The sequence below is a fragment of the Rhea pennata genome, chromosome 5, assembly GCF_028389875.1.
Source record: "Rhea pennata isolate bPtePen1 chromosome 5, bPtePen1.pri, whole genome shotgun sequence".
Classification (NCBI taxonomy): Eukaryota; Metazoa; Chordata; class Aves; order Rheiformes; family Rheidae; genus Rhea; species Rhea pennata.
Genome location: NC_084667.1, coordinates 45,193,536 through 45,218,435, shown reverse-complemented (window position 1 = coordinate 45,218,435; position 24,900 = coordinate 45,193,536). Strand labels below are relative to the sequence as shown.

Sequence of the window (24,900 nt, the reverse complement as noted above, 5' to 3'; positions counted from 1 at the left end):
CTGTTGTGGAAAGGAAACCAGACATGTGGGAAGGCAGGAGAAAAGGTTTACTGCATCCCTGATTGGTGATCTAGCACTGGGCAAGACGGGGGGGGTTCCTGAGGTTGGGTCTGGATGGACCAAGAAAAGTGGGAGTCTGTGCTGCATGGAATAACGAGGAGGGGAGCAACTCCCTTCCCCACATAGCCACAGCCTCCCGGGGCAGCTGTTTCCTTGCCAGGCGGAGCAGCGTGGCCAGATTGGTCCGTGTACCAACAGCGCCATCAGGCAAAAGTCACCCAGCTGTGCCAGAATCACCAACAGAACCCAAAGCCCTTCCTATGACTGGCTCTGTCTTCTTCTCCCTCCCATGCTAAGCCCAGCACAAACAGCCCACCCCAGTCCTTGTCGGTTCAAGCTCCCGGAGAGCCACACACCTGCTCCTTCCTCCACCACAGGCTCACCACATGATGGGCTCCTCCAAGCACTCCTGCAGTTCCTTGATGTATTTCCCTGCCATGGCTCTGCTTCCCCAGCACAGCTAGGGCTTGTCCTCAGCAGCTTCTCCATGACAGAAAGGCCCTTTCAGGTGGAGGAATCATGTCTCTATCCCCCCACATTCCATGCCAGCCATGGCAAGATGGGGGCTGTGGCAGGAGGCGGCCATGCAGGTACCCAGCTCTCCAGCCTCCTTCCCTCCCCAGCAGGAACAGAAATGTCATGCCACAGGGAGGAGGGAAGTCAGCTTTTTGAAATATTTTATTTTTGTAACAATGTCAGAATTAAAAATCTTCCATAAATAACAAACCCCATTGTAGCAGCCCCTTCCCACAATGCTACGGGTATAAAATGCCAATCATACAAAACAGATGCATGGCCAGGGTGAAGGTGGAGATGAGCTCATGCCCTGAGCCCCCTTCCTCCCTGCAGTGGGACAGGGCTGAGGATGGGGCAAGGGGACACAGGCTGGTCTCCAGGATCAGACCATAGGACTCATAATCACTATGAACATGATGTTGCAATGAGACCCAAAGCAGTAAGGGGACCAACGCTTCCTCCACAGAATTCCCCTTCCCAGGGCAGCTTCCAGTGACAAAAACATCCTCCAAAGCCAAGGAGATTAGCAGGATGCCCGGATGTGTGATGGCAGTGGTGACCCTCCCAGCAAAGTGGGCCTGGGAATCTGGCACAGACCATGAAGAGGGCAGACACTCTCAGCTGGGAGGCAATGGCTGAGCGAACTGGTCCCTAATGGAAACGTCTCTATGGTCCCAAAGAGTCACAAGCATCCAGGGCCTGTCTCTCCAGTGACACTGGTGGGGTAGGGCTCCAGCCACCACACTGGCCAGAGATGGGATGAGGATGTGTCCCCCAGAGCAGCATGCCTGCCGCAGCAGGGGAAGTGGGGCAGGAACACATCTCCAGGGAGGTGTAGGGAGGAGGAGGTTGGTCCCTTACTAGTTCGCCTGGCCTGGTACCAGCCAGGGCGGGGGCCAGGGACAGCTCCCCCCCCCCCCCCCCCCGTCCTCCAGGTCAGGAGCTGCCCCTGATCCTCTCCATGTAGCTCCTGAGTTCTTCGGGGTCCCGGAGCCCCATGTCCTCACACACCCAGCGGATATCATCCTCACTGGCCACCAGGATGGACTGGATGTTGGGGGTGGGCAGGGGAGGCTCCTCGGGTGCCCGCAGCGGCGCAAAGGTGACAAACTCCACACGTTTTCTCCGGCCACCCCCTGGTGCACCCCTCTCCTTACGGGGCAGGGCAGTTCCGGGTGTCAGAGCACCCAGGAGTGGGCTGCCACCAGGCTCCTCAGCAGTGGGGCCAGGCCCTGGCATGGCACTTGGGGGCACCCCACAGCAGCACTGCCCACCCTCAGTGCTGGCCTGGGGACCTGGGGCTGGCTCAGTACTGGGCTCCGGCTGCCAGCGGTCTAGCTGCCGGCTCAGCTCCTCCTGGTCAGTGCCCAGCCAAACCCAGTTGTGGGGCTGCGGGGTGGAGGGGGCCATGCCAGCATCTGGCGGTTCCTTGTGCTGGTACCGCAGAACGAAGAAGACGCAGTTAATAAGGAAGATAAAGATGGCCAGGCAGAAGACACCAAGCAAGACGTACATGCCAATCTCCAGGTCAGTCACCCGCTCAGAGGCTTTTACCATCTCCTCCTCTTCCTCCTCCTCCCCACCAGCACGGTTGCGACCGTAGCCATCCTCCTCCTCCTCCTCCTCTGAGGAAGATCCCAGCCCCTGGAGCTTGGTGGAGGCTGGTCCCACACCAGCAGGGTTCCTCCTCTGTGGCTCACTTGCTGCGGCTGTTACTGCTTCCCCGGACATGGCCCCCTCAGCCCGCGAGAAGGGTGAACTGGGCCGGGGGTGGCCACCTCGGTGTTTGGGGCTGCCAGGGGTAGGCAGGCGCCGGCCATGGCCCACCTCAAGCCAGGCAGTGCCAGTGGCCAGGGGGGCTGCCCGGTGCCGGCCCTTGCGGCAGGTGTCCGGGGCATGCAGGCTGAGATGCAACAGCGCCCCACGCCCCATCCCCTCAGCCACCAGCAGTGGGCGCAAGGGGGTGGCCCCTGGAGGGCGCACCGAGGCCACGGTGGAGTCTGGCAAGGCCACAGCCAGCGCTGCCTCCTGCCAGCCGTACAGCTCCAGCGGGGCCAGCGTATGGTCAGAGAAGGCCAGCCAGACCGAGAGCGTCGCCTCCTGCCAGGGACACAACATGGGCTGGCACCAGGAAGCAAGGGAACACCGCGGGACCAGCCCCCCCGTGGGAGATGCTCGGTGACACCTGTCCTGTCCCCCTTACCTGTTTGGGGGAGTGCAGTGCAGCTGTCCCTTGGCAGGAGGCCACGATGAGATCAGGGTGCCCTGGCTCGGCTGTCACCATGAGGGACAGCCCTGATACCACCTGGGCCTGCAGCTCCATCACTGTCACCTTCTCCTCTGACACCACCAGCATCTGCTCGCCCAAGATGGAGTCCGAGAAAGGTGAGCGGACCTAGGGACACAGGGGACACTGGGCTGAGGAACACATCCCAGCCTCCTACTGCTCCTCCTCACACCTCCTCTGGCCTGTTCTCCCTCTCCAGCCTCTCCAGCCCTCAGCTTCCCTCCCACCCTGGTAACCCCCATATCTCCTCCACCCCTATCTCCTTCTCCCCAGCCCCCCCCCACCCTCCCACCCAGCTGCCTCCCACACCTCCTCCTGCTCCCCATCTCCTTCTCCCCAGACTCTGCATCTCCCCCACCCCAGCCTCGAGCCCCACATCCCTACCTCCACAGAGGTCACCCCAGGCTCCCGGCCGACCACCACAGCCCCCGCCTCCAGCGAGGCCACACGGGGGTCCACGACCCGGGCCCGGGCAGCCACCAGATGAGAGACATCGAAGAGCCATTCGGGGCTGGGTAGGTAAGTGAGGTGGCGCCCACCATCAAGCGGGTGGGCCACAAAGTGCGCCAGGAACCGCACCGCTGTGCGCTGGTACTGGGGCCGGCAGCCTCGGGTGCGCCGCTCGGCCTCCTCCCCAGGCTCTTCCACCTCGACAGGGATGCTGAGGAGGGGGTAGTTAGGAGACATGTCATGGGCTCAGCAGGGACAGAGCGCATTGTGAGCACGAGGGGACTCAGCAGGGAAGGGGTGTATATCTCAAGTGTTGCGGGGCTCAGTGAGGTAGCAGTACATGCCATGAGTGCCACAGGCCTCAGCCAGGCAAATGCCCTGGACTCAGCCTGCACCTCCTCCCAGCTCAGGGCCCTCCTCCACTGCCATGGCCTTCTTACCTGTCGGTGGGGGTGCCAGGCAGGCGCCAGCCCCGCACTTGTTCCAGGGTAGTGTCACGCAGGTCAACGCGGAGAGGCAGGAGTGGCGCCCAGACGGTGAAGTGCAGTGAAGCGTGGAAGCGCTGGAACCAGAAATCCACTCGGGCCCCACGGGCACCCCGGCTCTCCTTGCCCGCCACAAACACGGCATTGCAGGCATCAGCCACCTGGCGGGGTGACAGAGACAGGGGAAGGGGGCAGCCACAGGCCCTAGGAGGGCGATGGGGGCAGGGGCCCCAGGGGTGCCCTGCTCACCTGCAGCACCTGCTTGTCAGCTGACTCGCAGCCCAGCTGCTCTGTGACCTCGGCTATGCCACCCCCTGCCTCTACGGCCACCAGCTTCACCGGCACTGCATGGGGCACGCCACTCAGTGGTGCCGTGTTGATGATCTCCAGCTCCTGAGGGCAGAGAGGCACTGTGGCTCTCTGTGCGCGTGGCTGCATGGGATGCCAGCAGGGGGCTGGGCTGTGGTGATGGGGGCACCTACCTGTGCCAGCGGGATGAGGGCGCGGATATCTCGCTCCGACACCTGGATCTCCCACACCATCTTGTCCTTCTGGGCCTCGGGGTCTTGTCCGGGGTACTCCACCTGCCAAGTGACGGGCCGTGCCGCCACCAGCCCCCCAGTGCTGTTCTCCACCGCCAGGTCCAGGTGCAGCAGCTCGTAGCCCTCAGCCACCCTGCGCCAACGCATGTGGGTGGGAGGGCAGCCCTCCCCTCCGTGCCTCCCCGCTGGCTGGCAGGAGGGGGTGTAAGCTCTGCCATCCCACCTCCCAGACAATGGTGCCACGGTGGAGGAGAGGAGGTAGGGAATAGGAAGGACTGCACCTACCAGCGGTAAGCAATGATTGGCTGGCAGCTGGGTAAATTGGGAGGCGTGACTCTGTGGGCTGCCTCCCTCTACTGATTGGCTGAAACCTGGGTGCTTTGGCTCTAGCAGTCCTGTGACACCCAACACACTTTCTGATATTGGCCAGGCCCCTGTCATAGTGGGCTGATTCTCTGCTTGGAGGGGACATGGGGCACCACATCCTCTCTTCCCATGCCATGATTAGCTGGTGCCCGGGGGGTGGGGAATAGGGGGACCACCTCTCCTGGCAGTGCATAGTGTGACTGGCTAGTGGCAGGGTAAATTGTAGGGGGGAGTGACACTGTTGGTTCCCTCCCTGATTGGCTGGAACCTGGGTGACTTGGTGCGCCGGCAGTCATGTGACACCCAATACGCCTTCCAATTGGCCCCTACCAGGCTTCTTCGTCAAGCCCCTCCCACAAAGGGTTGGTTCTGATTGGAGAACGAGGCAGGGAGCCCCCCCCCCAAGCCCCCATGGTGGGCACCCAGATGAATTCTCTCCCTCCCATCCTCGCTAGCAGCAGGGTGTCCCACCTTGTGGGCCCGTAGCCCCCGGTGCCACGGCGATGGCAGGTCACCACAGCAGTGGAGTGCTTGGCGCCCCGGGAACGCTCCAGCTGGGCAGCCCAGGCTGTGGGGGCCGCTGGCCGGGCTGCCACCACCTGCAATCCCTTCTTCACCTTCACCCTGTGAGCGCAGCCAGCAGGCACCATGTCACCCCAAGGTGCAGGGGGTGACATCCAGCACCCGCATCCATCTGTCTGTCCATACCCCACTACCACAGCCCGGACACCACAGGGTCTCACCGGAGCGTGAGCTGATCAGCAGTGAAGTTGTGCCACAGGACAAGGGTGGCAGTGAAGAGCTGCCCCGGGCGCAGGGCAACCTCGGGCACACGGAGCAACACTTTGTCATCCAGTCGCACCTCCTGCAACCGCGCTGGCTCGGCCTCCCGCAGCTCCAGCCGCCCAGCACGCTGCAGCCCCTTTGCCCCCACCCCAGTCTGGCTGCACTCGCCCAGCCCCACAGTGCCGTAGTAGAGGTCCACTGGCTCACGGGGCTCAGAGAACCAGGCTAGGGGGATCTCCAGCTCCACCATGCAGATGCCGAGCGGTGCCTGCAAGGAAGAGCAGGGTTGAGCATTGCCAGTGCTGTTAGCAGCAGTGCCCAGCTCCAGGTAGCAGGTCCTGGCCCTGGCACTCACCTGCAGGCGGCAGGTCCCATGGGCAGTTTGACCCCGGTGCTGTGCCTGGAGGGTGACACAGGGCAGCTCCCGTGTCCCTGGCAGCCAGTCAGGGCCCTGTAGGTGGAAGAGGACGCGGGCAAAGGGCTGGACAGGTGACACTGCGCTCTCGATGGGCACAGCACGGATGGACCAGCCTGCTGACACATCTTCCTGGGGAGGGCTCTCCAATGGTACTGCCTGCAAGGACATGGAGGTCTGCCTGGGGGTCCCGGCTTGCCCTGAATCTCAAGATCCAGGCTGGGGCCGGGGTTACCTGGTGAGCGCTGAAGGGCGTGTAGGTGGCCCGGACGAGGGGCTGCGCTGCAGTGCCATGCCGCAGCAGCAGGTAGGTCTCCGAGCGGGCCCGCAGTGAGGTGTTGGCTGGCAGGTCCTGGTCTGCCCGCTGCAGCCGGTAGTACTCGGGCATATTGAGTACCTCCAGGTCCACTGGCAGATAGACAGGGTCAGCAGGGTCCACATCGCCGCTCACTGTAGGGACAGGGACAGCACCCCTGCAGCTGGTTCTGGCAGGGTCTTCTTGCCCATCTCCTCCCACCCAGCTCACGTTCCCCCAAAGCCACATTTTCCCCCAAGATGTTGAGCAATAGGAGGGCACTAAGAGGCTACTTTTTTCCCTCACACGCTCTGTTTTTTCCTCCCAGGCTGCTGGGCAGCCCTGTGCAGGTGTAAAACACACAGTTCCTGCTCTTGCTGGTGATTTCTGGGGATGGGGTAGGACCAGATGCAAGGCAAGGCTGCAGGCTGCAGCCCATCAGGATAGGTGAGGGAAGGGATCTGCCTGCACCCAGCTCTGGGGGTCCCCAGCAGAGGGAGAGGGATGGAGGGTACCAGATCCCACAGGGTCAGATATAGGCACAGTGCAGCCGGATCCCAGCAATTCTGGAGTGCATCGGCAGATCACATCCAGATCCCAGGGACTCCTGTGTGCACAGGGCAGATCCCACTCGGGCTGCAGGCAAAAGGCTTCCCATGCATACAGCAGCAGACCTGATCCAAATCATGGGTTCCCTGTGCACAGGAGGGGGCAGCTCCTCATTAGATCACACTAATCTGTGTGCATGCAGAGGGAAGGGGGAGATCCTATACAGATTGCAGAGGTCCCCATGCACACAGGGGCAGATTGCATGCAGATCATGGGGGCTCCCGTGCACACCAGAAAGATCGCATGGAGTTACAGAGATTTCCTTGTGCACTGAGCAGAGAGAACAGATCCTGTTCAGATCGCAGGGTATCCCGTGTGCATGGGGAGAGGGAGAGCAAATCCACTCCGGATTGGAGGGGATCCCATGTGCATGGGAAGGGGAGAAGATCTGCTCTAGATAACAGGCGATCCCATGTACGTGGGAGGGGGAGCAGACACACACACACACACACACACACACACACACACCGGATCGCGGGGGCTCCCTGCGCACAGATGCGGATCCCCCGCGATCGCGGCCCTCCCGTGGCCTCGGGAGGCCCGATCACCCCCAGATTGCTGCGGAGCGCGGGGCTCCCGGCGGCGGGGCCGGTGCCGGTCCGCACTCACCTGTGGCGGCGAGGAGGGCAGCGGCCAGCAACGCCAGGCGGGGCCCCGGGGCCGGGGCCGGCGGCGGGGCCGGCGGCGGGGCCATGGCCGCGGCGGGCTCCGCTGCGCGTCCGTGCGAGCGGCGCCGCCGCTCCGGGCCCTCCGCCTCCACACAGACAATGGGGTCTGGGCCGGGGCGGGACCGGCACGGGCGCCAGCGCCGCCTCCCCCGCTGGGTCCTAAACACCCGCAGCCGCTCGTGGGACGCGCAGCGCCGAGCACCCCTCCCCGCGGTGTGCAACGCCGGCCACTCCTCCCCAGGGCGGGCAGCGCCAAGCACCATCTCTCCGCGGTGCACAGCTTCGGGCACCCCTCCCCGAGGTGTGCAATGCCAAGCACCGGGGACCCCTCCCCGCGGTGTGCAGCACTAGGTACATTGGAGACATCCATCACTAACTGTTGCTAGCTAGCAATCCAGGCCAATGTCCATCTTTTGCCCTCCACCCTGATCCTGGTGGCCCTGGGAGGATCTAGGGGGGACACTGGATAAGACCAGGAGGGTAGAGTCAGACAGGGGCAGGCAGCCACCAGATCTGCACAGACCAGGCACCTGTGGTGGGGATGGCTGGAGGGCAACAGGGACAGGGAAGGAGATGGATCCTGGCATGGCTAACCTCCCTCCTCTCCTCCAGCCTCAGCAAACAGATGGAGACAGACACGTGCATGGCCAAGCATGTCACAGCTTGTTACGGGCCCTGGGCACCCTCCACCTGCCCAAGAAATGCGGGACTCATGCCCAGTACACCTACCCCAACCTACCTCCCCCAGTCTAGGAGCAGAGCGGGTCCTAGGGATGCCAGCGAAACCCCACAGAGATCTCAAAGCATAAAGCAGACAGTGCTGGAGAAGGACAAGGGGAGAAATAAACCTACTGTGGGGGTTGGGGGTCAGGGACAACCCACCCCTGTGTGCACAGTGAAGAAACAGCCTGACACAACAGGGGCAGAGCACAGCTGGCATCCCCCACCCCACGGAGGGACCCACCAAATTGGGACACAGCGCAGGCAGGGGCCTCAGGTGGCTGGGACAGAGCCAGTCACTTAGGAGACGTTAATCCCCTTTCCATGCTGCACAGCAGCGCCAGGGTTCACTGCCTGAAAGCCCAGTCAGTGTGCAGGAGGGCAGCTGTCCCTGCCAGCTGTCAGCTCAGGACCCTGCTCCTGTGGTATCCCACTGCCAAGGCAGCCCCCTGGGATGCTCACACTGCTCCCCACACAGGCACCCCACGCAGAACAGCTGGGCCCAGTCTTGTCTTTGCTGCTTCTCTGCTGAGATAGGAAAATGAACTCACCAGGCTGTGATTAGATAGTGTTTATTTGGTACCACCTATCAAAACAGTTTAAAAAGCAGCTTAAAAAATAAGAACCAACAACACAGGGTTTGGCAGCAATCTCCTAGAAGAGGTGCACAGCAGCAGTTCAGTACCCCCCAACCTCCCACAGAAACACAAACCCCGTTTTGGGGGAAGGGAGAGAAATCGCCACCACCTTCCCAAAGAGAGGCCTGTGGCTGGAGACACCCCTGCCTTCTGGAGAGAGGATCGGAGAAGGTTCCCAGCTGGGTATTTTGAATCCTCTCTCTCCTGTTGAACCATGTCTGTACCCACTCCCCAGACAGATGGACACAATGGCTGTGTGACTGGCATGGGCAGACACGTGGTGCCGCTGTCAGGCTAGGCAAATGAAGCAAGGATTAAAATGCCTCCCTGCTTTCCTCTTTGGCAGGGATGGGTTTGGAATTCAGGGGCAAAGGGGGTTGCTATGACCATACCAAAACCTCCAATCTCCTTCCGTGGGTGCAGGCTGTCTAAGACACTGCTGGCTTGAATTAAGGCACTGTGGTGTGTGTATAGGGAGCACGTCCTCAGCTCTGTGGGTGCTGCATGGAACAGTTGCCCTGTTCCACTTGCTGGGACATGGGGCTCCTGGGCTGGAGTTCACCTCTGGACTGGGTTAGAGAGGCCTGCTGGGAGAACTGGGGGAGCAGGTGATGGCAACAGGAAGGGAGGCATGCCACAGTGGGGGGACCTGGTGGGGAGGACAAAGGTGAGGTGCAGGGGTACAGCAGGGCAGATGTGTGCTGGAAGCGCTGGGGGCACTGGTACAGGGGGACAGGCCAGGGCCAGGCAGATGAGGGGATGGTGCACCAAGGCAGGTTGTGCCCCAGGACCCCCCACAGACACACTAGCTCACTCCTCCTCCTGGGTCTGGGCTACCCCCAACTTCTGCCGCTGCCGCAGCTCCTCCACCTTCCACTCGAGGCTGCGCACAGTGGCCTCCAGGTCAGCACCAGGGCTGCGCAACCCTGCCAGGCGCCCCAGCAGGGTGTAGAACATCCACAGCCCAAGCAGCAGCCCTGCCTGCACCGTGGGGTTCTCCTGGGAGGCCACAACATAGGAGAAAGCACACAGGAAACAGCACAGCTTCACCCACCACAGCATGTACACCAGGAGGTCCAGAACCAGCCCCAGCAACTGTGTCAGCAGCCAGGAGCTCACCAGCACAGCCAGGCCCCACAACAGCAGCTTCTGCACTTCACCAGGGCCCAGTCTCACATTCTGGACCAGGACGTTCCCTGGAAAGCAGGAAGGCATCAGAGCCAGCCTGGCCATGACCTTCTAAGTGAGGAAGGAGACTCTCCTTGTCAGCAAAAGGATGGGATGGGAGTTTCCAACCCTCATCTGACTGCTCTCAGGAGCAAATCCAGGGCAGTGTTAAATCCTCCCCAGGAATTGCTCCTCCTACTGGTGAAGGGAGGTTATGGGCTCCACCAAAGAAGTCACACCGACTGTTGTTCTCCCTGGACTTGTTTCCCCTCCCACACTTTGCCTGGCCTGCACTCAGAGCAGGGCTGGAGTGGGGGGAACATGGGGAATGCAGCAGCAGCACTGGCTCACCATTCAGGCCAAAGGCAGTCAGGATGTCTCCCAGGATCTTGCAGAGCATAGTCAAAGCCACGGAGATGCCTGAAGACACAGTCCAGAGCACAGTGGAGAGGCTCTGTGAGGAATAAAGAGAGACAAGACTGCTCAGCACCAAGGGCTAGGAGAGAGGATGCACCACAGGGAGGGAAAAAAGCTTTGCTGCCTCTCCCAGGAGGGATAAGCATCTCCTGGTACAAGCGGGGCTTGCTTCCCTGCTGCTTGGCTGGGGAGGCTGAATGGCCTAGCAGGTGGATTAGCAAGGGATGACTCCCATCATGGCTGGGACAGCATTGGTGTCTAGGCAGAGCAAATCTTCCAGCACTGGTGTTCGAGCACAGCAAATCTTCCTACCAGAAGATCCAAGCCTCCCAGGTTTCCCTGCCCCTCAGCGTGAGAGGTGCCCCCAAATCCCTCTCTCAGTTGCAGGCTCCTGCATCATCTGCAGGCCTGTGGGAACATGGGCTCCCTGCCTGCTTCTGCTCCTGCCCCACGGGCGGCCCAGCAGAGAGCCTCACCTCCGCCACCAGCTGCAGGGGCTCACGACCCATCCAGGTCTCCAGGACCTCCCTCGCAGCTCGGCCCAGCCATGAGAGGAAGTCATCAGCGATGATGTCTTGCCTCTGGAAGCTTTCCTGCCCATCCTCCATCCTGCTCGCTGCCACCCCGAGGAAGGTGGCCCTCAGGAGCAGAGCCAGCACAGTTTGTAGCAGGAGCCAGCACCCTGGATCGCTCCCCATCTTCAGTCTTGTGTCCAGCCCAGGAACCTCTGGGGTGGGGAGAGAGAGCTCGGGTAGGCACTGGGCTGGACAGGGCAGGGGCCCTGCTGTTCCCATGCTGGCGCAGGCGCTAAGCAGCTGACACCTTCCCCACAGTGCCAAGGCCACCTCTACTGTCAGTCAAGCCTCTGCCCTGGCCTCAGCCCAGCAGCTTCTCAGCACACCCAAATTGCTCCCAGTGCTAGAGGCTGGCAGCGGCTGCTAGCACCTTGCCAGTGAACTGGGATTACACAGACCAGCAGACCAGAGGCAGCTGGCCCTGCTGGGTCCCCACTCCGAGGCTGTCCTGCGTGCCCCATGAGGAGGCAGAGCCCTTATCCACAGGGCTGCTGAGGGGCTAGGCTGAGTAGGGTGGCAGGCACCTGCTGCTGAGTCAGCCCTGGCTCAGCTGGCCAGGGGGCTATCTTTAGCAAGCAATTGCTGGTGGGCTCTAGGCCACATCAGCAGGATGCCAGGATTGGCTGTGCCCAAGGGCAATCGAGCCTTGGTGGGTAGCTGGGCACTGCATGTGGGGACCTCCTGGGTGGCCGAATCAAGTGCCCAGCACCCCTTACCATCCCAGGAGGGAGAGCTGCTCCAGGGGCCAAGAGGCACAATCTTCATCACCTCCAGCTCCTCCAGGTCACCCTGTTCCTCCAGCAACCAATTCCTTCCCAGCCCTTTGCCCTAGTCCAGGTAGCCCATTCTGCCCTGGCCCTTGCTGCCACCTCCACTTGGCACTCTGCCCTCCTTGGCCCCTAACGTACCCCATCACTATGGGGTGCCCTGTCTCTCCTCATCTGCAGACACCCCACCTCACGGGGTATCTCTGGTTCCTGGGTGCTCCATTTCTCCCATCTCCTAGGTGTCCCCAATCTCCCAGGACCCTGGTCCCAAAGTTCCCCATCTCTCCCATTCCCCTGGGTACTCCATCCTCACGCCTTCCCCATCTCTCCCGTGTCCCTTCAGGGTCCCTTGCAGCCCAGGAAACCCTACTCCTCTCCATCTCACTTGGGTCCCTGCTTCCCTGGGTGCCCGTCCCACCCCATTTCCATGTGCTTCAGCCACCCAGCCCCTCTCCATCTCCCCCCAGGGATCCATCTCCCTGGAATTTCATGCCCCTTATCCCCTCGGGCACCCCCCAGCCTCCCCCCGGTCTTCTCCCCCACTCCCCGCGCTGGCAGGGGGCCGCGCTCACCGCCGCCGCGCGGGGGCGCTGCGGAGCCGAGCCGGGGCCCACGCGCGCGGCCGGGCCAGAAGCGAACTCGCCCCCGCGCGGGGTGCGCCGGGAGCCGTAGTCCAGGAGGCCGTGCGCCCCGCTGCATTCTGGGCATCAGTCGCCATGGCAACGCGGCCCTTCCAGGGGGCCGTTGGGCGGGCAGCTGCGGCGGGGCGGGGGGAGGGGTGTCTCGAGTCTGGCTCCCGGTGCATGCCGGGAGGCGCTATTCCCGCGGGGCGAGGGGACAGGGCGGAAGCAGCGAGGCGGCCTTCGGTCCTCACCGCGGCGCGGGGCTCGTCGGGAGCAGTTCCGTTTCCGGCGGTGGGGTCCCGCGTGAGCGGCTTGGGCCGTCCCTGCGGCCGCGCGCGTCCCACCCAGACCCAGAGGCAGCGGCGGAGCGGCCCCGGGGCCTGCCATGGCCCTCATCTGCTCAAGTGAGTGCGCGGGCCGGGCCCCAGCGGCGGCCGCTGAGTAGGCCCAGGCTGCCCCCGGTCGGGCTAGGCGTTTTGTGCACCCGTCCGGCCCACCCCGCTTGGCAGGGGTTGTTTAGCCGTGCAGAGCCTCCTCTGCCCCCACTGTGGCACCGCCATAGTGGGGGGAGGCACGAAGCAAGAATTCCAGGGCCTTAACCAAGGCATTCAGGTCTCGCCTGCTGGTGAGGGGCTTTATCAGCCAGTGCAGATACCTGCAGCTAGCAGCTGCCTCTCGGACCTGCCCACTGATGCTGGTGCTGATGCCCTGTCTGAACAGGCAGGATGAGGAGGGAGTGCTGGGGGCCTGAACCATGCTTGCAATGTGATAGAGAGAGAGATTTAGGACGTTTGTTAATAGCTGTCTTCTGAAGTAGTGACCATGGTGCACTTGGCTTCTGGGCTTAGACTGGCTGATGGGGAGGGAAGTAACAAGAGATGTTTCGTTTGTCTGGTGTAGAGGGGCAATACGTATCTTAGAAGCAGCTGTGATCTGCCCCTCATCAAGGGCATGTCACACAGTGCAGTTGCACTCTTGGAGAGGATGTGGGGCTTTTGGGTAACCCTTGTTTTCACCTGTGAGGGCCAGTGGGTCAGCAGGGACTGCTAGGATTTGAGTGACATCAGGACCTAGTCTTATCCCATGCAGTGATGCTGTAACCAGTGCATTCTTCCTTTCTTCCTTTGTACAGTTTCTAATGAGGTGCCTGAGCACCCGTGTGTGTCACCAGTCTCCAACCATGTCTACGAGCGCAGGCTGATCGAGAAGTACATTGCAGAGAATGGGACCGACCCTGTAAACAACCAGCCTCTTTCAGAGGAGCAGCTCATAGATATCAAAGGTAACAACGGCACGTGCCAGGAGCAGAACTAATTCCCAGACGGAGAGGCTCAGAGCCTGAGTTCCTGTGCTTTGTGATGCCTGTACTGCTTCTCTCTGGAGAAGCCAAGGGTCTTGGCTGCGTCAGGACTGAGGGTGCAGGACAGAGATGCACAAGTCATTTTGGGCATAGGCAGTTAGATTTATTAACATGGGTGATGCTGCCAGAGAAAGGACTTGCAGAAGCAGCAGCAGTGGGTTCAGTGTGCCAGTGGTGGCCTCTAGAGGTGGGATGTGCACATCTGGGGTTTTAGGCATCTTGTATTGCTCTGCTATGGGCTGTACCCTGGGCAGACTGCCAGATAAGCTGGGCCAGTGGCTGTATCTGGTCTGGCAGCAGCTCTAAGTCATCAGGAGAAGGTGCTGGGACCCTGAGAAAAAATTTCCCAAGGGACTAGTCAGTAGTGCCCTCCCAGATAGCCCAGGGAGGCCAAGCCATCAACCACTGATGCAGTCAGAAAGCTGAGCTGAAGAGATATATTGCTAGAGGATATAAATAGAAAGGAGCACGTACGAAAGCACGAAAGGAGCTTGTGCATGTGAAGGGATTGGCAGGAGACTGCATCCCTAGGTGATGCTGAGGACACAGTTGACCCCAGAGGTTGATGTGTTCACACTGTCTCATTCATAGTTGCTCACCCGATCCGGCCCAAGCCTCCATCTGCTACTAGCATACCAGCCATCCTGAAAGCCCTCCAAGATGAGTGGGTAAGTGCTGGCCCCTGGCTGGGTTGGGGCTGAGAATGGAGGTAAGCACCAGTACTGGCCCCTTCTGGGAGGAAGGAATGACTGTGCTGAGGCTAATGCATTCCCCTGCCTGTCTGGCTCTTCTTCCTCCTCCTGCCAGGATGCTGTCATGCTGCATAGCTTCACCCTCCGTCAGCAGCTGCAGACTACACGCCAGGAGCTGTCCCATGCACTCTACCAGCACGACGCTGCCTGCCGTGTCATTGCTCGGCTCACGAAGGAGGTCACCGCAGCCCGAGAAGGTGATGTGGAGCTATGTGGGGACTGTGTGCCTCTGGAGAGTGTTGTGGGTCTTGGGGAGAGTGGGCTGGGGAGGAGATGCACTGTGTGGCTCTGGACCAGGTAGACTTGATAGAGATTGCTGTGCTGAGCACCATCTCCTTTTTCCTTCAAGTGGCCTGTCTAACTCATATGCTTTCTCTGCCCCTGCAGCCTTGGCAACTCTGAAACCCCAGGCTGGCCTCATCGTACCCCAGACGGTACCATCCTCCCAGCCAAATGTGGCGGTGAGTCTCGACTGCATATCTCTGTGCATTTCACCTTTGTTCCTATCCTGGATGTAACCAGTTCCTTTCTGCATCCTATGTAGGGTGCTGGGGAATCTATGGATCTGGGAGAGCTTGTGGGCATGACCCCTGAGATCATTCAGAAGGTAAGTGATTTTCTGCTTTTGCTATCACAGCCTTCTCTAGCTTCTCACTGTGAGAGCCTGTATCAATCTGTTACCAACCTTGTCTTGTTTTGCAGCTTCAAGACAAGGCTACGGTGCTGACCACAGAACGCAAGAAGGTGAGTGGCTGTATCTCGCTCTGGGGGATGGAGCTGAGTGGCTTGGAGTGATGTGAAACCAGGTGCTATGGAAGTCAGGATGTGAAGTGCCCCTGAGGGAGGCTATTGTTTATTTCCATATTATTTTTCTTCTGCAGAGAGGCAAGACAGTTCCAGAGGAGCTGGTGAAGCCAGAGGAGCTCAGCAAGTACCGGCAGGTGGCTTCGCATGTGGTGAGTGCCGTGGCATGGGACAAGGGCTTGAAAACTCATCTCTGTCCATTGGTCATCCATGCATCTCCTGTGCTGCTTTGCAACATTAATAAGCAACAAAATGCTGCTGGGCAAAACAGGAAGAGAGTCATGGCATTTTGTGCCACAGGCAGCCAAGGGTAGGAGCATGAGCTGGAATAGATGTGGCACAGACTCCCGCTATTGTAAGGAAACACCCTAGGGTTCCCCTCAAGGCCCTCTCAATTCCCTTTGAAGCGTTTTCTTTCTTGTGGCATTCATCAGAGCACAGCTAACAGACACAGCAGTTGGTGCAGCAGTTTACACAGGAGGTGTGCAGGAAGGTGCAAGAAGACATCTTTGTTTCCAGTTTTAGTAGTGCCCACTTCCACAAACATGGTTATAACACACACCACAAAGCACATTTGCCTACGGCTGTTGGAATTGCTGCATCAGCTGTGCTGGAAGCTTCAGCCCAGACAGAACCTCTGACAGCAGATGGAGCTCTACAGGTCTCAGGCTGCAGGGAGTGCTTGGAGCCTCTCCAGAAGGCCTGGACTAATAGCCACTCCTCCTGCAGGAGGTGTGTTGTTCTTGATGAATTGTGTCTTCAGGTCAAGGGAGTCGCTAGAGGAAGTCAGCAGACTGCGAAGCATCCATGAAAATGAGCAGGAGATGGACAGGGCATTCCTGGAGACCATGCTATTTCAGGAGTCCCAATCCCCTGCAGCAGGGGAGTTGCTGGAAAGCTCTGTGCAGAGTGAAATAGTGCATCGCAGTACTGTAGAAGAAGGCTGGAAACTAATTGCTTCTCATAGAAGGAGAAAGGCCCCTAGTCCTCCTGAAGACTTGGACTTGCAGTTGAACAGCCGATTTAGTGCCCTTCAGGATGAGGAGGACCTGGACCTGACTTCAAGGGAAGCAACTGAGCTGACAGACCCCGTACCTTGTGGGAACACTCAGAAGAAGTGACAAGTGGTTGTTGTGGGGGATGGAGGCATCTATTTGCCGACTTGACCTTTTGTTTAGAGAGGTGTGCTGCCTGGCAGGGGCTTGGATAAGACATGTCATTGAAAGGCTGCCAAGGCTTCTTCACATGTCAGACTACTACCCTCTACTGCTCTTTCACGTGGGTGCTAATGATATCGAGGGCAAATTGGAAACAACCAAGCAGGATTTCAGAGCTCTGCGCATGGTGGTCAAGGATCTGGGAGCCCAGGTGATCTCAGCCCTGCCAATGAGGGGAAGGATGGGAGGAGGAGCAGACAAATTATCCAAGTTAACAACTGGCTGTGCTGCTTGTGCTGGCAACAGGGTTTTTGTTTCTATGATCATGGAACACTGTTTGAAGATCAATAACTAATGGGGAGAGATGGGATCCACCTCACTAAGCAGGGCACGTGTGTCTTTGCCAACAGGTTGGCCAGCCTGGTGAAGATGGCTTTAAACTAGGTAGGATGGGAGAAGGGGAGAGTTATAGAGAGAGGGTAGTCAATAAAACACAGCTCAAGTTGGGAGGTGTCCAGCAGGTGCATGCAGCCAGGGGTATGCGTATGAGACATGGTTGTGGGGGGCCCCCTTACCACCCCTCCTGGGAAACCTGCACACACAACTACCTCTCTGAAATGCCTGTATACCAATGCACACAGCATAGGGAGTAAACAGGAGGAACTGGAGATCTATGTGCGGTCGCAGGGCCCATGATCTTATTGCAATCACAGAGACATGGTGGGATAGCTCACGTGAATCGAATGCTGTCATGGATGGCTATGTGCTTTTCAGGAAAGGCAGGCCAGGAAGGCGAGGTGGTGGAGTTGCTCTTTATGTGAGAGAGCAACTAGAATGCATCAAGCTCTGCCTAGGGGTGGAGGAGGAGCCAGTCGAGAGTTTATGGGTGAGGATCTTATGGCAGGTTAAGGTGAGGGACCCTGCTGTGGGTGTCTACTACAGGCCACCTGATCAGGAAGAGGAAGTAGATGAGGCCTTCTACAGACAGCTGGGAGTAGCCTCACGATCATAGGCCCTGGTTCTCATAGGGCATTTCAACCACCCTGACATCTGCTGGAGGGATAACAGAGCAAGGCACAAACAGTCCAGGAGGCTCCTGCAATGCATTGATGATAACTTCTTGACACAGGTGGTGGAGGAGCCAACGAGGAAGGGTGTCCTGCTGGACCTTGTCCTAACCAACAGAGAGGGACTTGTTAGAGATGTGAAGGTTGGGGGCAGCCTTGGCTGCAGTGACCATGAGATGGTGGAGTCCAGGATCCTGTGTGGAGGAAGCAAGGCAACAAGCAGGATTGCAACCCTGGACTTCAGGAGAGCAGACTTTGGGCTCTTCAGGCCCTAAGGCCCTATAAGGAAGAGTCCAAGAGAGCTGGCTAATATTCAAGCATGACTTTCTTAAAGCTCAAGAGCAGTGCATTCCTGAGTAAGAACTCCAGCAAAGGGGGCAGGAGAGCTGCATGGGTGAACAGAGAGCTCCTGGCAAAACTGAAACAGAAGAGCAAAGTACACAGAATGAGGAAGAGAGGGGACAGGCTGCTTGGGAGGACTATAAGAATGTTGTGAGAGTATGTAGAGATGCGACGAGGAAGGCTAAGTTCCATTTGGAATTAAATCTGGCAAGGGATGTCAAGGACAACAAGAAGGGCGTCTTCAAGTACATCAGTATCAAGAGGAAGACTGGGGAAAACGTGGGCCCACTGCTGAATGGGCTGAGGGTCCTGGTGACGAAGATTACAGAGAAGGCAGAGTTACTGAATGCCTTCTTTGCTTCAGTCTTCTCTGCTAAGGGCAGCCTTCAAGAATCCCAGAGCCTGGAGACAAGAGTGAAAGTCTGGAGAAAAAAAGGCTTTCCCTTGGATGAGGAGAATTAGAGATCTTCTAGGTAAACCTCATACCCACAAGTCCATGGGTCCTGAGGGGATGCACCCATGAGTACTGAGGGAGCTGGTGGATGTTGTTGCCATGCCGTTCTCCATCATCTTTGGAAGGTTCTGGAGAACTGGAGAGGTGCCTGAGGACTGAAAGAAAGGCAGTGGCTCTCTAGTCTTCAAAAAGGGCAAGAAGAAGGACCCAGGCAACTACAGGCCAGTCAGCCCCACTTCCAGTCCTAGAAAGGTGATGGAACAGCTCGTTCTGGATGTCATCTCCAGGCATATGGAGGAGAAGAAGGTGATCAGGAGTAGTCAGCATGCATTCACCAAGGGGAAATCCTGCTTAACCAATCTGATAGCCTTCTATGATGGAATGACTGGCTGGGTAGATGAGGGGAGAGCAGTAGACATTGTCTACCTTGACCTCAGAAAGGCTTTGGACACTGTCTCACATAACATCCTCCTAGATAAGCTCAGGAAGTGTGGGTTAGGCAAGTGGACAGTGAGGTGGATTGAGAACTGGCCGAAAGGGGGAGCTCAGAGGGTTGTCATCAGTGGTGTGGAGTCTAGTTGGAGGCCTGTGGCTAGTGGCGTCCCCCAGGATTCAGTCCTGGGTCCCATCCTGATCAATATTTTCATCAGTGACCTGGATGCAGGGACAGAGTGCCTGCTCAGCAAGTTTGCTGATGATACCAAACTGGGAGGAGAGGCTGATACAGCTGAGGGCTGTGCTGCCATTCAGAGAGACCTGGACAGGCTGGAGAGCTGGGTGGATGGGAACCCCCTGAGGTTCAACAAGGGCAAGTGCAGAGTCCCACACCTAGAGAGGAATAACTCCATGCAGCAGTACAGGCTGGAGGCTGACCTGCTGGAGAGCAGCTCTGCAGAGAAGGACCTGGGAGTGCTGGTGGACACAAGTTAACCGTGAGCCAGCAATGTGCCCTTGTGGCCAGGAAGGCCAATGATATCCTGGGGTGCATACGGAAGAGTGTTGCCAGCAGATCGCAGGTGGTGCCCCTGTTACTCTACTCAGCCCCTGAAGAGGCCTCATCTGGAGTACTGCATCCAGTTCTGGGCTCCCCAGTACAAGAGAGACGTGGAGCTACTGGAGAGAGTCCAGCATAGGGCTACAAAGATGATCAGAGGGCTGGAGCATCTGCCCTCTGAGGAACGGCTGGGCCTGTTTAGCCTGGGGAAGAGAAGACCGAGGAGGGGGTCTTGTCAATGTGTATAAATATCTGAAGGGAGGGTGTCAAGAGGATGGGGCTAAACTCTTTTCAGTAGTGCCATGCAAAAGGACAAGAGGCAACAGGCACAAACTGAACCACAGGAAATTCCACCTGAGTGTGAGGAGGAATTTCTTCCCTGTGAGAGTGACAGAGCACTGGAACAGGTTGCCCAGAGAGGCTGTGGAGTCTCCTTTTCTGGAGATATTCAAAACTCACCTGGATACAATCCTGCCTAGCATGCTCGAGGTGACCCTGCTTGAGCAGAGAGGTTGGACTAGATAATTTCCAGAGGTCTCTTGCAACCTTACCCATTCTGTGATCTGATGTCCTTTTACTTTGTGCAGGGGCTGCACAGTGCCAGCATCCCAGGGATCCTTGCCCTGGACCTCTGTCCTTCGGATACCAACAAGATCCTCACTGGTAAGGGAACGATGCCCATTTACGAGGGACTGGCTGCTGTTGGCGAAGAGCTGCAGCTTCTTTGGGGCAGGCTCTTTTCTCTGTGCTTGTGGGGGGTGGATGTGTGGCAAGGGGCATAAGGAATTTTCTCCGCTTCGTGCAAAGCTTCTCAGGACAATATGATCCTGAGAAAAGGTGGGTGGACTTTGACTTGGACTTGGCTGGCTGCAGACTCCCATCTCTCTGCTTTGTTTTCCAGGTGGGGCTGATAAAAATGTCATTGTCTTTGACAAGACCTCTGAGCAGATCCTGGCAACACTCAAGGGACACTCTAAGAAGGTTACCAGTGTTGTGTTCCACCCATCTCAGGTGCGATCACACCTGTGTTTGGCCTCTTCCTTCAAGGGCAGATGGCTGTAGATCAGACATCCTTGACCCATTTCCTGGTGGTTTGTCCTAGAGGAGGGGGAGCCTTCATCTTAGGCATACTGATGATGGGCCAGTTCTTGTCTGTAGGAAACTCTCAGATGGAGAGATGAAAGTCTTTTGACCATATGCATTTGGCATTAACCTCCTTGTCTCATATCTGTCTAGGACTTGGTGTTCTCAGCTTCTCCTGATGCAACCATCCGGATCTGGTCTGTGCCCAATGCCTCGTGCGTGCAAGTTGTCCGTGCCCATGAGGGCTCTGTGACAGGGCTGAGTCTCCATGCAACAGGTGACTACCTCCTCAGCTCTTCTGATGACCAGGTGAGACCCAGCTCAAAGATTAGACACTCCCGTACCCTTCATCTCTGGGTACTCAGCACTCTGTTCATCTCTTTCAGTACTGGGCTTTCTCAGATATCCAGACAGGCCGTGTCCTCACCAAGGTGACAGATGAGAGCTCTGGCTGTGGTAAGGCTTATGGCTGAGTATCCCTACCCTTGGGGGCTGTTGAGAGTTTGTGGAGGAGGGAATTTTTTGTCCTAGGTCTCCAGGAGCCTAGACAAACTTGTGTGGAGGGCCCCTGTTAACAAGGTGAGAAGGTCTCCCAGAATAGACTCTCCCCAACTCTCTGGATTTCTCCCTGTGTCTCTGCAGCTCTCACTTGTGCCCAGTTCCACCCAGATGGGCTCATTTTTGGAACAGGAACAATGGACTCCCAGATCAAGATCTGGGATCTGAAGGTAAGGGTTGGGCTGGGCAGGAAAGAGAGGTTTGGGAGGTGCTAGGGGACATAGCTGGTACAGGTCTGTTCAGCTTGGTACCCAGCAGAGTGCTCAGGCCTCTGCATGGAGCCTGTGTCTGCTGGAACGAGAGTCTAGGAGGAGGCTTTGGGTATCTCTTCTGATATTTTCTCCAAAAATACAAAGCTTCAGCTCAAGAGCTGCCTCTTTTCTAGTGTTGTAGCTGGTGATTGGGATCTTCTTGTGGTGAGAAGGTGTTTGCTGTGTCCCTAGGAAAGCTACTGGGGAACAGGAAGGTTTGCAGGCAGACTGTCTGGCTCTGTTGTGGGATGAGTAACTGAAACAGTTTGATGATACAGATTGGCGTAGACTATTTGCTTAGCTCAGCTGCATGGACAGAGTGCGGCAGTTACAAGGATCTGCTTTGTCATACCCCTGGAACTGCTGTGAAGAGTAAGAGTTCGGGTGCTGCATGGGGTGATAGTGCCCTATGGCTTTCCTCACCCCTGTTTCTCTGGACAATGCAAATTCTTGCCATCCTGCCCCTTTGGGGGCTGTTGTACTCACCTGGGCTTTCTCTGCCAAACTGCTATCCAGACCCTCACCAAGCTTCCCTGAGAGGGCTGAGGATGTTGGAGTCAGCTTTTCCTCATGAGCCACTGGTGTTTAATTGTCTTCTCAGGAACGTACGAATGTGGCCAACTTCCCAGGGCACTCAGGCCCCATCACTAGCATCGCCTTCTCTGAGAACGGCTACTATCTTGCCACAGCTGCGGATGACTCCTCTGTCAAGCTCTGGGACTTGCGTAAGCTTAAGAACTTCAAGACATTGCAGCTGGACAATAACTTTGAGGTGCGATTGCCTGACTGGGCAGGCTGGCAGGTTCCTGTCACCATGTCCACTTTCCCAGCCCTATGCTGACTATGCTCCTCCACTCTGGGGAAGCCTGATGCCAGTGGTGGTGGGTTCCCTCTATGGGATGTTGTCATGGAGAGGATTTGGTGTCTCCCTGGTCCCCAATGGCCAGTGTGGAGCTTCTTAGACCTAGTCTGAAGCCTCACTTCTCCTCTGCAGGTGAAGTCTCTTATCTTTGACCAGAGTGGCACCTACCTGGCCCTGGGTGGGACGGATGTTCAGATATACATCTGCAAGCAGTGGACAGAAATCCTCCACTTCACAGGTGAGGGGTTCTGACTGGTGGAGGCTTTGGGAGGAGGCAGATCAAAGGACAGTTGGAGGGGAGGTGTTCAGGTGCCCTCCTTGAGGAGATGAAATCTGATTCTGGTGTATGTCACGCTATAGACCTAGCTATGGGGGTGCAAAGTGATACCATCCCCAATCAGTGTGTCTGCCAGTGGTTACCCTGGATGCGGGAGAAAATGGGAGGTAATGCCTTGGCTATGCAGCATGAACTCTCAGGATCCTGAGAGCAGGCTGGGTTTGGAGATCTTTTTCTGTCCTTGCTGCCATGAGCAACATGGAAAGAGCATGTAGCAGAGGCTTTAAAGCGTACTGTTCTGCTCTGCCTGAATTCATCTGGTCTTACCATAACCGCATGCTGCCTTCCTTCCTCAGAGCACAGCGGCCTCACCACAGGAGTGGCTTTTGGCCACCATGCCAAGTTCATTGCCTCAACGGGCATGGACCGGAGCCTGAAGTTCTACAGTCTGTAATCCCAGACATGGGGTTGAGGGGGTCTCGTGCTGCAGTGTTGGGGTTTGGGAGGGACAGAGGGAGTAGTGGAGTGGAGGGGCTATGCGGGAGGGAAGGGAGGTAGGTGTGTTTCTTTGTTTCTCTGGGCTTCCCTGCTTTAGCTGTTGGCAGAAGGGAAGTTACCAAGATGTCACCTTCCCTGTGCTTCATGGATTTGTTGTTTTATTTTTCTCCTTTTCTGGTTTCATGTTTGTCCTTCTGGCTTTAGATTCTTTTCTGTGATTGTAGTTGAGTCAACAAAAGGCTCCAACCCATTTGCTGGTGGATGTTTGTGATTGAGAGACCATAGTGGGGATGCGTGTAAGAAGGGAGGGAAGGGGGAGAAAGTGCCGGTTTTGTAAGCAGCTATCTAGTTTCATTACGGAAATAAAGAACTATTCAGCTTATCTGGTATGTGCACAACTCACTGTCATCATCCGTGTGCCCAGGAGGAGATTGAAAGGACCAGCTGGCTGGATCTGCAGTGCTCCTGGCACTGGGTGACGCAGTTGGCAATCAGAGCATCTGCTTGCCCTGGGATGTGTTCCACCCCCCCCCCCCCCCCCGCCGCTGATGTGTAGAAGCCATTAATGGGGACACATCTCCCATGCTTTGGTGGAATAGCTGCTCTTACCTGACCTACTGTAGCTTTGGCTGTGAGCACAAGGCTGTGTTTCTTTCTCAGGGGCCTTCTCTGGTGAACTGAGCAGTGCTCACAGCCCTGTTCCCTCATGAACCCTTGCGCTCAGGCCATGGAGATGTCTAGTTCTCTGTGAAGGGTCCAATAAAAGATCTGGGTATATTCAAGTAGAAGCAAAGCCTAGGGCTGCCTGGAGCCAGGCATGGCCCGATATTTTCAAAGGACCCATATCGAACAGCTGCTCCTCTTCCTGCAGCTTTTGTAGAAAATCCTGAGGCACAATTTGACCTTGTATTTCCCACCAGATGCTGGAGGAGCAGAAAGGGTAGATCCATTTTGCCTTAGACGGTTGAATATGAGCCTGGCTCCTGCTTTGTGCTTGCTTGAGGAGAAAGGGCTTCTCCCTCTTGCCTCGGGGTGCAGTTCACCTGTTCTTTTGGTTGTCTCTTTGAAGGCAAGATGGGCTGTGCCTCTGTGTGGATCTCTTGCACCCACCTCTGTATGCATCTGTTGGATGAGCGCCACTGAGGAGCTGAGATGCTGGACAGGTGCTTTCCATCCTCCACAGACACCTGTGCCTGAGGCAGCCGGAGAGATAGGAGAAACATGTTAATGTACTGCACTGAATTCTGTGAGAGTGAAACCTCTAATGGGGTCTCCACAAGCTGAGCAGGCTGAGCTCTGTCCCTGGCCTCCTCCACTCCAGCTAGAAAAGACTGTGATCTCTCTCCTCTAGGGTGGAAACTGGAGGAGATTACTGTAGGTCTCTGCTCCAATGTCACTGCCATGAGGCTCAAGGTCCAGTCCTGCAGCAGCCACCACCTCTCCCTGGTTACCTGGGAATCCCAGGAGATGGCAGGAGGCAGCTATGCACTTTCTGATTTGACTACCAACATGCTGAGGCCACAGAATTTCTGTTGGGTACCTTTGTGATAGACTAAAGCATCTTTCTGCAAGCCCTTTTAGTTCTGCCATGAAGACACCAGGGGGACAGGGTATACAGTGGGAAGGGATGCTGGGAACTATTGCTGTAAGCTCACTCAGCTCCTCAAGCTTACCTTCACTTCCTACCTCTGGGCTGTCCAGACCGTCAGTATGATTTGATCTGCCTGTCTTCGCATTCCCTTCCCTCCTGGCACCCCTGAGCATGCTGTTTGCTGTGCAAGGGGGCTGTCCAAGGAAGCTGGCCTGGGCTTATAGATACTTCAGTTTTTCCCTTTTCTAAGCCAGCTCACCCTTTGTGCTGCTAAATTTCAACCTTGGCCCCATGTATCCTGCTGTCCTTGTATGGGGGGAAAACAGGGCTTCTAGATCACCCCCAGTCCTGTGTGGCACTTGTGTGTGCTCTAACCTTAAACAGTTCCTCTCTGTTCCACGCCTTGAGGTATGTAGATGTTTCCTTTGGATATGCATGGGAGGAGCTACGTGGCCAGCAAACAC

At 57.4% G+C, this 24,900-nt stretch overlaps 3 protein-coding genes across 7 annotated transcripts; 1 reads left to right on the top strand and 2 right to left on the bottom strand.

Moving 5' to 3' along the window:
* Positions 1 to 720: 720 nt before the first annotated feature.
* On the bottom strand, positions 721 to 7,505 carry TMEM132A (transmembrane protein 132A). The gene is made up of 11 exons (XM_062577683.1): positions 7,421 to 7,505; positions 6,143 to 6,357; positions 5,848 to 6,066; positions 5,450 to 5,760; positions 5,178 to 5,330; positions 4,281 to 4,473; positions 4,048 to 4,191; positions 3,754 to 3,959; positions 3,248 to 3,524; positions 2,780 to 2,971; positions 721 to 2,676 (listed from the first exon to the last, which is right to left on the bottom strand). The coding sequence occupies exons 1-11, from the start codon at positions 7,503 to 7,505 to the stop codon at positions 1,513 to 1,515; spliced, it is 3,159 nt and encodes a 1,052-aa protein (XP_062433667.1). The 3' UTR covers positions 721 to 1,512.
* Positions 7,506 to 8,755: 1,250 nt separating this feature from the next.
* On the bottom strand, positions 8,756 to 12,102 carry TMEM109 (transmembrane protein 109). 5 transcript variants are annotated; one of them, XR_009958531.1, is made up of 4 exons: positions 10,898 to 11,374; positions 10,356 to 10,458; positions 9,230 to 10,033; positions 8,756 to 9,131 (listed from the first exon to the last, which is right to left on the bottom strand). XR_009958531.1 is itself a non-coding variant. In XM_062576985.1 (4 exons), the coding sequence occupies exons 1-4, from the start codon at positions 11,759 to 11,761 to the stop codon at positions 9,648 to 9,650; spliced, it is 789 nt and encodes a 262-aa protein (XP_062432969.1). In that variant the 5' UTR covers positions 11,762 to 12,102; the 3' UTR covers positions 8,756 to 9,647. The 5 variants fall into 5 exon arrangements, 4 of the variants coding, with proteins under 4 accessions (XP_062432969.1, XP_062432970.1, XP_062432971.1 ...); XM_062576985.1 differs by adding an exon at positions 11,713 to 12,102 and having other exon boundaries at positions 8,756 to 10,033; positions 10,898 to 11,148; XM_062576986.1 differs by having other exon boundaries at positions 8,756 to 9,881; positions 9,957 to 10,033; positions 10,898 to 11,381.
* A 496-nt stretch (positions 12,103 to 12,598) lies between these two features.
* Positions 12,599 to 23,227, top strand: PRPF19 (pre-mRNA processing factor 19). The gene is made up of 16 exons (XM_062576381.1): positions 12,599 to 12,790; positions 13,519 to 13,668; positions 14,338 to 14,414; positions 14,554 to 14,695; positions 14,886 to 14,959; positions 15,043 to 15,105; positions 15,201 to 15,242; positions 15,380 to 15,454; positions 19,904 to 19,979; positions 20,218 to 20,327; positions 20,553 to 20,708; positions 20,786 to 20,855; positions 21,042 to 21,127; positions 21,810 to 21,980; positions 22,203 to 22,308; positions 22,704 to 23,227. Exons 1-16 carry the CDS (start codon positions 12,772 to 12,774, stop codon positions 22,799 to 22,801), a joined length of 1,515 nt encoding a protein of 504 aa, XP_062432365.1. The 5' UTR covers positions 12,599 to 12,771; the 3' UTR covers positions 22,802 to 23,227.
* Positions 23,228 to 24,900: the final 1,673 nt, after the last annotated feature.